At 44.5% G+C, this 14,102-nt stretch overlaps 1 protein-coding gene across 5 annotated transcripts in view; it reads left to right on the top strand.

Moving 5' to 3' along the window:
• Positions 1–9,493, top strand: part of SFMBT2 (Scm like with four mbt domains 2) — a 105,050-nt gene extending 95,557 nt beyond the window's left edge. For all 5 annotated transcript variants that reach the window (XM_030290286.4, XM_072918660.1, XM_002189313.7 and 2 more), the window contains 3 exons: positions 333–581; positions 1,389–1,517; positions 3,269–9,493. In XM_030290286.4, the coding sequence (XP_030146146.4) occupies positions 333–581; positions 1,389–1,517; positions 3,269–3,409 (519 nt within the window). In that variant the 3' untranslated portion in view covers positions 3,410–9,493. The remainder of the gene's footprint in view (positions 1–332; positions 582–1,388; positions 1,518–3,268) is intronic.
• The last annotated feature ends 4,609 nt before the right edge of the window (positions 9,494–14,102 follow it).

Genomic DNA, 14,102 nt, shown 5'->3' with positions numbered 1-14,102 from the left:
ATCCTATTAGTATTTTCCATTCCTCCTCCTGTGCATCCGCAGCGCCACGAGTTTTGAGATACCAGCCCAAGAGAGGAACATTTCGTGCCAGACGAGTTAGTGCTGCTGACCTTTAGCTGGGAGGAGAACAAGAATTTCCTGCCATGTACTTTTTTATTTTTTCCTCATGCGTTTTGTAACAAATCGAGGGGTAATTCACTTAGCGCTGTAATGAGAACGAGGCGATGCAGTTAAAATAAATGTTGCCCCAGCACAGCCATGGGGATGCAGTGTGACCATGTGCCTTTGGGTTTGCTGCTGTGTCCATCTCACGGGCGCTGTTCTGCGTGCAGGAGAGCGAGGAGGACGAGGCGGACGCGATGGAGGACGAGACGGGCAGCGAGGAGACGAGCTCGGAGCTGCGCGATGACCAGACGGACACGTCCTCGGCCGAGGTGCCCTCTGCCCGGCCCCGCAGAGCCGTCACCCTGCGGAGCAGCGCCGAGCAGGACCGACCTGCTGCCGTGGAGAGATCCCGGCGGAGCCGCCGGCCGCAGCCCCACGCCTGCAGCGAGGCGGAGAAGGGCGCGCCACCCAAGGAGGTGAGCGTGTCCCACACCGTAGCACCATCCCTCCTGAATTAAGTGCCAAACTTTCCTGCTCCGAGCAGGGCATCCCTGCCTCTCCACAGGAGGCACTGAAACGCAAACGTTAAGGAATTTGGAGATTTTAGAGGAGCTAAGATTTTAGTTAGAAATAAGTCTTACTAGAGCTAATTAAAATAAGTGAGTAGGCCTTGAGTTAGTAGTTAACTAATAATTGGTTGCTTGTCAGCACAATGTTTAGTTAGCTGGGTTTATAATGAAAAATATAAACTGACAAATAGCTTTTAGGAACATAAGACAATTGTGGGCCTCCTCTGTTCTGAAACCAACTGAAGACAAGGAATGGGAGTTCTACCAAGAGTTCATTTGTCATATTTGCATTGAAAAGGGAGAAAGGTCAGAAGGAGGAAGACTTCATTGACTTCCTCATTTTGGGACCCCTCCCCATGAAAGAGACACCGACCCATTTCAAGGAACCACACATGCTGAATGGCTTTTGAAATTATTAGCATAGGAAGCAAGGAATGGGATGTACCAAAATGATGAATATGGATTTGTATTTTGGGTATTCAATACTTGTATGGATAAAAGGGCTCTGTAATCACCTGGAAGCTGCGGTGTGGATTTGGGAGCTATCCCGCACGCTGCCCAGCGTAGAATAAACACACACTTTCTAACTTTAAACTGTTAGAGTTTTTGTCCATCACAGTTGGATATCGGTACTAGATCAATATCCATATTTTTTTAATAAATCAGTAGTTTGCTTTATGAAAAGCTTTCTTTGTTATTTGTTTTTCCTCACAGGAAGTTAAGCAAGAAGAGGAGGAGAAGCTTGTCCTGGACAGTAACCCACTGGAGTGGACTGTGACTGATGTTGTGAGGTTTATTAAACTCACTGACTGTGCACCCCTTGCCAAAATATTTCAGGAGCAGGTAGAAGTCCTTTTGCTGCTTGTCCCTTTGTGTCTGTGGTGCCTGTTCATGTTACAGGACATCCCACCGTGCTGGCTGGGCTTGGGGCTTTGGTACAGAGACTATGACCAGACTGCAGGTCCATCAGGCCAAGTTATAACACCAATTTTGGCAAGGCATGAAAACGCTTAGAAACTTGAGTCAGAGCCTTGCCAGATCCTCAGAGTCCAGAAGCTCAAGAGCCTTGTGAAAAACCCTTGTGGAAAGCAGGAGGTTTAGTCCTTTGCTGCCAAGGTCCAGGGTGCCATACTGATATCCCATAGGTAGGAGCCTCAGTGTAAAAACAGATCGTGGTTACCTGATACATACCAGGCTCTCTCCAGGCCACGTGGGTTCCATCCTGTTCTAAAATACTGGCCTGGGAAGCAGAAAAGTGCTGCTTGAAGCCCAAACTGGCTGTCTGAATTTTGCCATTAACACCTAGATGTCCAAAGTGTGTAGACACCTAATTCCTAACTATGTTCCTCTGAAGATCTACCAGTTGGATGACCTAAATTTAGGAGATGCCAGCCTTCTCCCCATTAAGCAGATAGGTTTGCAGGAGCAGAAGCCAGTGTTCTTCATCTCAAGCCTGTGTGAGTGTATACAGTTGATGTGGAAAGAGCCGTTCCTTGGCAAATGAGTCTCAGCCACTGCTGAGGGTAAAGGGCACCCTGTCTCTCCTTTGCCAGAGAGTTTTACAATGGCTTGAATCAAACACTGATGACTGGAGCTTTTCCTTGTGGAGCCCTGGTGCAGTGCTCCATGCCATCACCCTTCAGTGGAGGATGGACCTGAGCTGTTGACAGTCTGATCATAGCAGCACTTCAGGTGTCTAATTCCTCCTTGTGTTCAGTGCTGCCAAATAAGGGCTGTCCTGGACAGTTTATGTTGGCTGTGAGTTGTTGTGCATAGACTCTGATGTTCCCCAAAGGGTAAAAAGCAGTCAGTTTGTGGCCTGTCATCTCAGTCCATTAAAGAATAAAGACAACTTGAGCTCTTTACCAAGAAGAGGATCATAAAGCCAACAGAGGTTCCCAATGAAATTGCTCACCCAGGGTTCTGGTTCGTGGAGTTTGGTGCATAGTTATGCTTGAGGAAGAGATATGACCTGCAGAGGTCCTTTCCAGCCTACACCATTCTGGGATTGTGGGATATTAGAGATTGCAAGAGCTTTTGGTGGTCCAGGCCCCTCTCTTGGTCATTCAGCAGTGGAACAAGACAGGTCCTGTGTGTACCTGGGTACAGGGCATGGAGCAAGGCAGACATAAACCTGTGCTGAGCAAATTGTGGGTCAGAGTAGATAGGGAAAGGGTCTGACTTGGCAGTGGGACCAGCATCAGTTTCTCCATTCAGCCCCCTCCTGTGTCTCCTGGTGTCTCTCTGCAGCCTGCCCCTTGTTGCAGTTCCTCAGGCATGAAATGGGCTGATCAGATCTCTGTGGACTCTGCAGAGATTCTTTAGGTGATCCCTCATTTCAGCAGCTGGGAGGCTTTTTCCAGGCTGGGGGTTAAGGTGAGAACCTATGAAGAGACACTAGACAACTTCTGAAAAATCATGTTGCATCTCAGGGAAAGGAGATACGGGCAGTGTCAAAGTGGGAGAAAAAAGCAGAGGATAAAATAACTCAATTTTTAGGGCAAGCTGCCCTTCTTGTTCCTCCAAACTTGCTTATGCATTCTGCCCTGCAGAGTCCAGTAACAAAACCATTTTCCCTGTGTTTCTTTCCCCAGGACATCGATGGCCAGGCCCTCCTGTTGCTGACACTGCCCACGGTGCAGGAATGCATGGAGCTGAAGCTGGGTCCAGCCATCAAACTGTGCCACCAGATTGAGAGAGTAAAAGTTGCTTTCTATGCACAATACGCCAACTGACTGCACTTCTGCATTCCTTCCTGTCCCCCTCCTTGTTCCCTGCCTTTTTTACCACTTCATCTTGTTCAAGGGGTTTTCTTCCCCCATACCCTTTTTCTTAACTGAGAACAATTGTAATTGGAAGCACTGGGAGCAATTCATAGGGGGAAGAAAAACAAAAACAAAAAAAAATGAGCTACAAATGGAACTAACTTTTCTGTACTTGTAAAGCACATGGAAAGACTGCTGGCATCTCTCCTCATGAGCCTCTCCAGCCCATTGCCCAGTGGTGCAAGGCCAGCAGGGATCAGGTGGTTTGTCACCAAACCAAACCTACCAGTGGCAGACACATTCCCAAGGAGAAGGGTCAGACGTTTCCAGGTGGTTGTGGTTTGTCTAGGACAATTTCTGGACATGAACCTTTCTTTTAGACAGCTCTGGCACTCTTCTTTCATATTGAAATGTAAGTCATCATTTGTAGCATTACCTGGAGTTTAACTGCAAGTTTGATCTTGCTGATCAATGGGCTTTTTTTTTTTTTTCCTTCTGCCTTTCTGGTTTTACAAAAGGAAAAAGTGTTACACCAGGCATATAATGATTATTCCTGACTGGATATTGAAAGGGGACTCAACCCATGGTCTCTGTAACATCAGACAAAATTGCAGTGGGGTGACACAAGACCTGGTGGGGCAGCAGCACATCCTGACCCACGCTGGCTCTGCACAATCAGCTGAGTATCCCAGTGATGGGATCTGGAGAATTCTCCATTCTTTACAGGAACATGAAGGCTTTCATAGTCAAAATCTTAACTCTTAAATCCAAGTAATTTTAAAGGCCTGTCTTTGAGCCATATGGTGACAGCAGGCTGGGACCAGAGACTCCTGCTGTGCTCAGAAGAACCTACTGACCAACACCAGGCTGCAACTGCTGCATTCTCCTTCATTGGTTTCCTTCTTAAATTCTTTGGAGAAGAAGAGGGACTTCAGGTATAAATACTTTGGAATACATCCAGATCTTGCCCAGAGGGTGTTTTAGGCAAGAAGCATTGACTCTGCCATGCATCACTTGGGAATTCGTAGCTTGCCTTTCAGCAAGTTTCCTGATTGTCACTGAGGAATGGGATTGGTGCAACTGCTGCAGGCTGGACCAGATGCTGAGACTTCATCAGAAATGTTTTTACATGGGAGATGAGCAGGACTGGATCTGTTCTCAGCTGTTGCTGTTCTGAAGATTTTCTTCAAGTTTTAATGGGTTCAAGGCAGTATTAGTTGCCTCTGCATCAAATGCTGGGGTTTTGTTCTTCAGAAATCCAGAAACAGGGTTCTGTAGTGGCGCAGATATTAAAAAAACTGGGGTTTAGACTGGGTTTCCTGCTCACAGTGGCAGTGAAATGTGTCAGCAACTGATTTGATAACTACTCTGGATCCCTCTCCGGGTTCCCTGAAAGTGTTGCTCAGTGTTTAGTCTCTGAAGACAGAAGGATTGTGCCCAGCAAAGTGAGAGATCAGCTGAGAAAATCAGGGAGGTGCTTCTCCCAGCTCCTCCTCACTTCAGCCCAGTGCTGGTGTTACATCTGTCAGCAGGAGACAGCTCCTGGGACGATTCTGTCGGGAGAGCCGGCGCATGAGGACATTCCAAGGAAGAGAAGCAGAAAGGCTGTTTATGCTAAACAGCATCCCAGCACTGATCCTTTACTCGTCAAATCCAGCTTCTTCTGCTGCTCTGATGTTCTTGGAGTTTCTGGCCTCTGGGATTTGTCAGAGACATTTCATGCCTTCTGGGATACACTGCGAAAATGTCATTTTTTGTCTCCATCAGCCTTGTAACTGTAGATATTCCTATGGCAGCTAATTCCTTGTGGAGGCATGGCTGGGGAGCAGACACACACAGACTCTGAGAGCAACTAGCTCTAGTGCTGACCAGTCAAGGAATGGATGAAGCATTGAGCTAAAAACATGAGAATCTTTATGGCTGTTCAGGGAAGTTAAATCATACTCGAAACTCGAACTATTAAACAACAAAAAATTAGTTTTAATTTTATCCTGCGCCAGCTCTTTTATTTCTGCAGATTTCTCTTTGCTCACTATTTGTCTTTCACTTTACTGTTCTTCAGTGTTGCCTCATTTATCACTTTCTGTCCTCTCAGAGAAGTTGATAACCTGAAATCTTTATGCTAAAATTACTTTGGGTGGTAAATGCTAAATGCTTTGCTGTTTGTTTTTAGTCTGCAGGATGGGAAGGGATACAGGATCGGGTATTGTTGTCTGTTGCATTGGTTGCTTTCCAGAAAAGCTGGAGTTGAACTTCTTGGGCCATTTCTTACACAAGGAGAATGAGTGGTGTGGAATTTAACTGGACAATATGCTCAGATTGAACAGAGGTCAGAAGGAACTAATTACTCTTGCCTGGATTTCATTTCAATTCTGGAATATTACTAAATCTTTGGAGTGATGTACTTCAAAGGAGATGATGGAAATCCAATCTTGCTGGAGTAAAATGCCACTTAACTTTGCAGTGTGGAAGTGCAAACCACTTTAAGCTTGTGGGATTTTTTGTTCCAGACCTGCTTGGTTCTAAGTTAAATTCAGAGCTGCTGCAGTTCTGCAGATGCACTGATGACAGTGGCGAAGCCACATCTCCCTCCCCGTTCTGAATTTGGCATCCAGGCCTGAAGTTTGTTGTGTCACCAGCTGCAAAAAGCCACTGCTGTGAAGTTTTGGACTCATGGTTGTCCCAGGCCACTGCCAAGGGCTGGGGAGCAGCTCTGCTGTTCTTTCTGGGCTGTTGGATGCTGACTTTGGTGTACTGACACGGACACTTTGCTGTGCAGGTGTTTCTGGGCTCTCATCAGGCACAGGACCCAGGATGGGAATTCTTGGAACAAAAACAGGGGGCTGAAGAGTGTATGGAGCCTGCTTATCTTTATCTGCACTGGCTTCTTTGGAGCTTGCACTCAGTCAGGCTGAACAGATCCATGGGCAGGTCCCCGCTCCCTTCACAACCCTTTCCTTTACAGAATCAGCCAATTCCCACTTTTCAGACCCTAAGCATCCATCTCTGAAATTTTAAATCGTTAACTTAAGGAATGTCCATGATTTCCTGGTTAGTTGTCCTGACTTTCTCCTGCTGTCATGGATGCTCTTCAAGAAGAATGATCTTTGATTTCATGGCTTTTCTTCCTTTTTCAGCTCCCAAACACAGCTGCCAGCATGACCAAACCCTGGCTTTTCCTACCTCTCAGAGCACAAAGGTTTCTCAGCTCTAGGAGTGTTTCAGGGTTTACAGCTCTTTTGTGTTATCCATATTCCATAACCCTCGATAGTTTGGTCCTGCAGGGTGCAGAAACCTCCTAAAAATGCTGAGTGCCCTCAGAAAACACCAAAATCCAGTCACACCCTGCCCTTAGTGAAGTACTCAGTAGATGCATGTCCTAGCTGAGATGGTCAGACCCACCCTGATAGATGTATGTGGATGCTGCTGGGATTTAAAAAGTTTCTCAGTGGGGCACCTAAACTCCTTTGTTTTACTCTGGGCAAACAGCTAATTTGCCTTAAACTGGAAAGTCACCATTCCTTGGCTTTAACCTTCAGTTAAAGGCTGTGTGGTGTCCCCATCTCAGCCTTTTGAAGGCAAACCATGCAATGTTGGGCTGCCATCATCAACATTCAGTCAACTTAAAGCCTGCCCTGATCTTTTTCAGGGCACAAAATCGAATTTGGCAGAGCTGCTGTGCCATCTCAGTGTTTCAGAAGCTCTGTACAATCAGGGCACTTCAAATACCCTGTGCTTTTCTGGTGCAGTGCATCTGGAGAGCAGTGAACTCGGAGTGTTCCTCTCGTTTCCAAATTCAAGTGCCAAAAGAGAACAACATGCTGCAACTGAGCACCATTAAAACCAGCTTTATTGTGCGTGGATAAATACAGTCCCAAGGGCTCCATTTTGGTGCTAAGGTATGTCATGCTGTATTTTCCATTGCTTGGGATTGCAAAGCTGATTCCTTACTCCAGGAAATATTTTCTGTAATCTGCAACATCTTGAATATTAGATTTTTTCTTTTCTTGTGACCGTACACTTGTTAACTTGGATACACTCAATAAATACTCCTTCACCCACAATCCTGGGTGTTTTGGAGGTGTTTTATACAGTATATTTATGTAAAAATTCTTACAAAATGTGGACGCATGTATATTTTCCCCTCAGTAATATTCTTTATCACATCAGCTGACGCAGAACTAAAGGAATCTGTTACTCAGGATTTGATCCAAAAATAACTGAGGTTAGTGTTAGGGCCCTCATGACGTGAGGCTGTGGGACCAATCCTTCACCATTTTCTCTCACATAGAAGTCAAAAAGTCTGCACTTAATTAACAGAAAATTTAAATGCCTCCTTCTCCTAGCAGGCAGAAATGCAGCTGCAGTCTGTCAGACTTCACAAGAGAGGGCTTGTGTCCTTAGGTGCTCATGAACTCCCTATAAAGGAGCAGCAGCCTTTAATGGTCTCATTTATTCTTTGGTGCAATACTCCAGCAAGAAGTGTAAATGGTGTTAATGGCTGCATACAGAATATGAGCCAGTCATCAAAGATGAGAATTTTATAGCCCAGCAGTGCTTTAAATGTCAGCTGTCCTGCAGAATAAGCGTGGTTTTACAGTGATTTGGTGCCATGGACAGGAATTCTCTTGGAGAAGACACGTGAACTGCACAAACCTGGGTCATAGTTACAAATACTCGTGGCCTTTCTCTTGTTTTAGTCTATCTTGTTAATTTTTGCAGTGAAAATGTAGGTCTTGATCACTGCCAAGGACGTGGGAGAGGGGAGAGAGGGTTTCAAGAGGAGGGAGCCTGGAGTTCTGGACTTGAGTTGTCTTTGTGGAGAGTGACCTCTCAGAACAGAAGCACAGCTGGGGTCTGTGAGCACTATGCCTGAAAGCTTTTCTTTTTCACAGCAGAGATGGTTTTTGAGGCCCAGCAGGGGCCAGGTGAGAGGAGGGAAAGAAGCTGGCAATAGACTTAAGAGCTACAGTGCTGAAAGGTTCTAATTTTGTTTTCCCAGATAGAGAAGTCTGACTCAGATGTCCCTAGGCTCATTGGCTGGATAGGAATGAAAATCAATCTTTCTTCACTGTACCCAACTCCTGTGTGTCTTCTGGAGTTTGGGGGCTGAAGACTCTCCTCTTGCACCTTCCAGACCTCCACAGGAAACATCAGGCTAAAACTTGAGCTCTCTCCCCCAGGAAAAGGTGACATTGCCCTGAGTTTAGGTTGTGGATATCCAGAACACTCTGCTGCTCTGTGTTGTGATGTGACAGGATGAGAATGCTCATTCCCAGGGCACCCCTCCAGCTTCTCCTTGCTCCAGCCTCACTGGGGATTATGGACATAGAAATGTCTGTAATTTATACATTGTAAATGTGTGCATTCCATTTCCCAGTCCCTGTTTTTGCCAAACCTGGTCAGGATGTGCCAAGTTGTTCCAGCAGCCTTCACCTTCAGGGACCTGCTTTTTGGAAAACACTCACCTGGGGAGTGGTACCGTGACACTTTCACATGCACAGGCAGGGGTGTCCTGTGTGTTCCCAAGGGAGGTGAAATCTCAAATGCAGCCTTGGAGGGGAGTTGAGTCTTCTCATGTGCCTTGTGGAGGACAAGGCAAGCACTTAAACCCTCCTGTCCCTCCTGGAGCAGAAGGAATTGGCTCCACAGCCAGCAGTTACACTCCATTCGTGGTGGTGCATGTTGGAAAACTTTGAATTGTTCTGCATTCCAGTTTGTACTGAAGGTTTTGACTCCAAGTTTGTGTACATAATCCCTTTGGTGTGTTGATACGTATGTGTGTATATATATATGTATATATATGTGCGTGTATATGTATGTGTATATATATATACATATAAATCAATCAATGCTGGTGTTTTTACTTTTTAAAGTTCCCAGGGCGAAGGGCATGTTGTCAGTTTGCTGTAAGATTCTATTCTGTATATATGTTTCCATGTAAATAAGTGAAAATCTATATTCAGAGTTATATTTTAATTTTTATTCAGAATGAAATCCCTTTTTACTTGAAACAGTTGTAAGCCACGTTGTTAATAAAGTAACAATAAGTCATATATCTCTCCAGGCTGCTTTTTTTCTTTTTTGTTTGTTTGACAGGGCTTTGATATATCTGTGTGTCCAAGCTGCCTGGAATCAGTTTTGCCTTCAGTGAGCCCCAAAACTTCCAGAGGTACAACACGACCTCCCTGGTTCAGCACTCCATAGAAGCTGAATAGTTTGAGTTTATGCATCTTGAAGTTCTTCCCAGAAGCAGGACATGAAACAAGAAAGGTGGTGGGTGGTGAGGAGACACAACAGCATCCAGGGACATTTTAAGAAAGTGATGGAGCAGGGTAAAGACAGGAATGAAAATAACTCAGTCAGCAACAGGCAAAAGGAGGGTGTAGTGACAGAGGAACTGATGGTGGCAGGACGAGAGTTACAGCAGCACAGGGAGTAGGGAGTCAGAAAATAAAATTTCCCCGGGTGCACAGCAGCCATTGAAGATGGGGGAAGCTGTTCTGCAGTGGGAAAAAAACAGCTGTGAATTCCAAAGGGTGAGCTTCAGACATTCCTGCTTTGCCAGGCAAAACCTTGTGTGTGTTATGTGCCTCGTGTGATGTTTTCCCTGCACTTGCAGGCTGTGCTGAGCTGAAATTCCGGCTTTGCAAGTCCTGTCACCTTTCAGACCTTTTGCTGACATCCTGAGTCCTGCTCTAAAGTCTCTGTTTGTTGGGCTGGCTTGGCTACCGAGCATTTGCCACTGGGGTCATCACCTGTCGCCTCTGTCTCAGTGAAAGCAGGGTGGTGCACAACCCAACATTATTCTGTTAATGTGTGCATGGGAGAAAGCAAGCAAGGAGTCCACAGAATTGGCTAACAAGAGTTTGGATTACTCTCTTTGGTTTTGCCCCGTCAATCCTGTTTAAATGCCTCTTGTGGATACAGCAAAAACAAAATTTCTCCTTCTATGTTCCATCGTTTTTCCAATTTCATCAAGACTGGCTGTTGTCCATCAGGCAAAAACACAACTATGGGCAAACAGCTGGAGGTAGAACGACTTAAAAATTAATCAAACCATTGAAAAAAATTTATTTTACAATGCCTTGTGGTGATAATCCTGTGGTCTGACTCCTTATGACGCTGCTAAAGGCCAGGATTTGGGAGGGACAGAAGTGCAGGTGGTCAGCGGCTGACCTGTCCAGCCAGCCTTGGGAATAAAGCAGCAGAGCAGTGGGCACTGCTGGGTGTGGGCAGGACCTGCTGGACCACAGAAGAGCTCACTGAAAGGTGAAGTAGAGAATGGGAAGGATTTGTCAAAGGAAATAATTCTGAGGTGAATCTGATGGCAGCATAAAACCAAAAGAGCAAAAACTTGAATGGTGTATGATATTCTTCAGGATCCAGAGGTGAAAATAAATCCATGTATCTCCCCCTAACTCATTATAGAGTAATTTAAAACCAGTGCAAAGGTCAGACACTGTTTTTTTCATTTCTGCCCCAGCTCAGGCAAGACTCAGAGCTCTGCAAAGAGCTAATTTTTGAAGAATATGAAGCGATTTTAGTCAAACCCTGGCAAGATATTCCAAGTGAGTTCCTCAAAATTAACGATCAACACATGCAATATGGGGTTGCCATATACAATTTCCTGAGGGGAAAAATACCTACCAACCAGTCTTGCTTCTGATACCACAGACCAAGGTTTTGAAGACACATCCATTTTTAATGTTTTTCATGTGCAATTAATTTGTGAAAGATTTCTGAATACTTGATCTGATTTCTTTACACAATCAAACAGTCATGTAAGACACCAGCATGTAGTCAACCATCCCTACAACAAAAACACCTACAAAACAAAATTTATATTTTCAGGTCTCTGAGGAAACACCATTTTCTTTCCTGCATACAGAATGAACAAAAGAAGCAGGTAGTTATATTTCAGTCCCAAGCTTTCTAGACAGGCTTTCAAGGCAAATAATTATTGTTTTTAATAACCATGTTGTTGCTGTTACTGCTGCTGTTGATAGCAGTTTTATTGCTTTTTTAATTTCAAGATTCATGCCTTTCTGTGAAATTTAATGATTCTCCAAGTCCCTCTACTGCTACAATATTTACTTAAGACTGATACACCTCTTGCTGTAGTGTCTGTACTCAATTACAGTAAGTTGATTTTATAACTACATCTCAGCTGAAGTTGTAATTATGCTGTCTTCTCTAATATGTCATCAAATCTTAAAACCAGAAAAAAAAAATAGTGCTGCAGGACACCTTGAGGTGTCAGGTTGACTGTTTCCCTCTGCAAGGCAGGACCAATTAGACAAATCTTGTTCCTATTTGGCATTTGTTTAACCTGACCTTCAGATGGGTGTCAAAGTAAGACCTCCAGCAACAAACCTTTCCCCAGCACTTTCCACAGCATGTAAAAACAAAACAAAACAAAACAAAATAGTGATGGCATTTGGATGATGAAGCGTGATATTCCCAGGCAAAACCACAGAGCTGATGTTGCCATGGAATGGTCATTTCATTTTGCAATGCTCAGTCTGACTGGTGATTAATGTAGCAGTTAATAAAAGTAAAAACAGAAAATTCATTGTTAAGATGGATTAGATTTCAAGGGAGGAAGGGAAGGGAAGGAGAAAGGAAAGGAAGGGAAGGGAAGGAGAAAGGAAAGGAAAGGAAAGGAAAGGAAAGGAAAGGAAAGGAAAGGAAAGGAAAGGAAAGGAAAGGAAAGGAAAGGAAAGGAAAGGAAAGGAAAGGAAAGGAAAGGAAAGGAAAGGAAAGGAAAGGAAAGGAAAGGAAAGGAAAGGAAAGGAAAGGAAAGGAAAGGAAAGGAAAGGAAAGGAAAGGAAAGGAAAGGAAGGGAAGGAAGGGAAGGGAAGGGAAGGGAAGGGAAGGGAAGGGAAGGGAAGGGAAGGGAAGGGAAGGGAAGGGAAGGGAAGGGAAGGGAAGGGAAGGGAAGGGAAGGGAAGGGAAGGGAAGGGAAGGAAAGGAAAGGAAAGGAAAGGAAAGGAAAGGAAAGGAAAGGAAAGGAAAGGAAAGGAAAGGAAAGGAAAGGAAAGGAAAGGAAAGGAAAGGAAAGGAAAGGAAAGGAAAGGGAAAGGGGAAAAGGAAATTATTCCCTGCTGAGGGAATCAGCAGCCTCCTGTGATGACAGCCAGCAAAGGAAGGGACCTGTTTAGGGGAAGAAAGTGTTATTATCACTTTCATGGACTTGTCGCTCAGACCTGGGGACCTTGCAGAAACCAGGGACCGTGTTCCCACTGGTTTAAGGTGAGATCACACTTGTCTCTAGGGAAGAGTATGCTGGGGGAGATCACCGCATTTAAATGCAAACATTCCTCTGAAATTCACTGTTGTTCATAGCTGGAAGGACCTCAAACATCCAGACTGTGAAACTTTAGGTTTGCACAGGAAAACTGCAAGCTTTGCTGAGCTCCTGGATGTGTGATTGACCTAAATTGATTTTACCAGTGCAATTTTCTATTCAGAGCCTCCACAGCAGGACCTTCCCTGGCCAAGGAGGGATTGAGCACAGTGGGTCCCCAGCCACAGCCCCTCAGTGCCCTGCCCCTGAGTGCCAGGCTTTGGCACCTTGTTTTTGTGCTCTCTCATGAAGACAGTGGAAGCACAAAAGGAGAGAAGAACAGGAACCTGGACCATCTGATGACTTCTCTGCCTCTAAGGATTACTTAAGCCTGGATTAAAGTCCTGAAATATCATCTCATTGAGGGAAAAAAATCTCATTTAGTTTTGTGCTTGCTCAGTATCTACAACTGCTGGTGCCTTGGAGCTTGACTTCATTTTTAACCTCTATTATTACAAGTGATAAATACATTAATGAGAATATCTTCAACCAAGAACTTGGAATAAATTCATACATCCTTTTTCACTGGGGAAGTCCTGCTGTTTTCTTTTATCACATGAACCACTGAGGCAGACCAGGATGATCCTGCACATCATGCAGTGTTGCAGTGAAAAATTTGGAATCTCTTTCCTCCTTCTCCCTGATCCAGAGTCTCTAGCAGATTTAAAAAGTCAATGTATAACCTTCCCTCGTCTTCAAGTTCTTGAGAACAGTGTCCCTAAGAGGGTGGCTGGCTGGTACCTTGGTCATGGCATTTCTTGGTGAAATGTGAATTTTTATGGGAGTACATCACATTTGTGTGTGGAAGGGCAGGGTAGAAAAGAACCAGTCCAAGCCCAAATATTTGTTAAGAATGAGGTGGAGGAGGAAATGAAGTAGAGGAGGAAAAGAAAACTAGTCAAAGAAGGTTCTCTCTCTTTTCTCTCTCTTATTTCTCTTCTGGGAATGAAGTTGCTATTTGAGGTTGATGCCTGGAGCCCTTTTCTTTTTTTCTTTTCTTTTTTCTTTCTTTTCTTTTTTTATTTTTAATTTTTTTCCAATTTACTTTCTTTAATAAGAAGCAGCTTTTCTGTTTTCATTTAAAGTTGTTAAGCTGTGGCATCAATGTGCCTGGATGTGTCTCTGTGTGTGAGAGTCACCAGTCCATTGTGAAACACAAACCAGAATATCCAGTCTTTGCATTGCCTTAGATCGTGGTTTTTATCTGATATTGAATTAAGTAAAGGGCTTAATGTTCAAAGTGGTGTTTGGGGAGTTACTTGCCCAAATTCTGTTATTGCTGTTAATGGGATTTGTGCAGATTGCTTTGAAGAT

Source organism: Taeniopygia guttata, chromosome 1A (assembly GCF_048771995.1).
Source record: "Taeniopygia guttata chromosome 1A, bTaeGut7.mat, whole genome shotgun sequence".
Lineage (NCBI taxonomy): Eukaryota > Metazoa > Chordata > Aves > Passeriformes > Estrildidae > Taeniopygia > Taeniopygia guttata.
The sequence above is the reverse complement of the archived record's forward strand: the minus strand, read 5'-3'. Positions and strand labels throughout refer to the sequence as shown.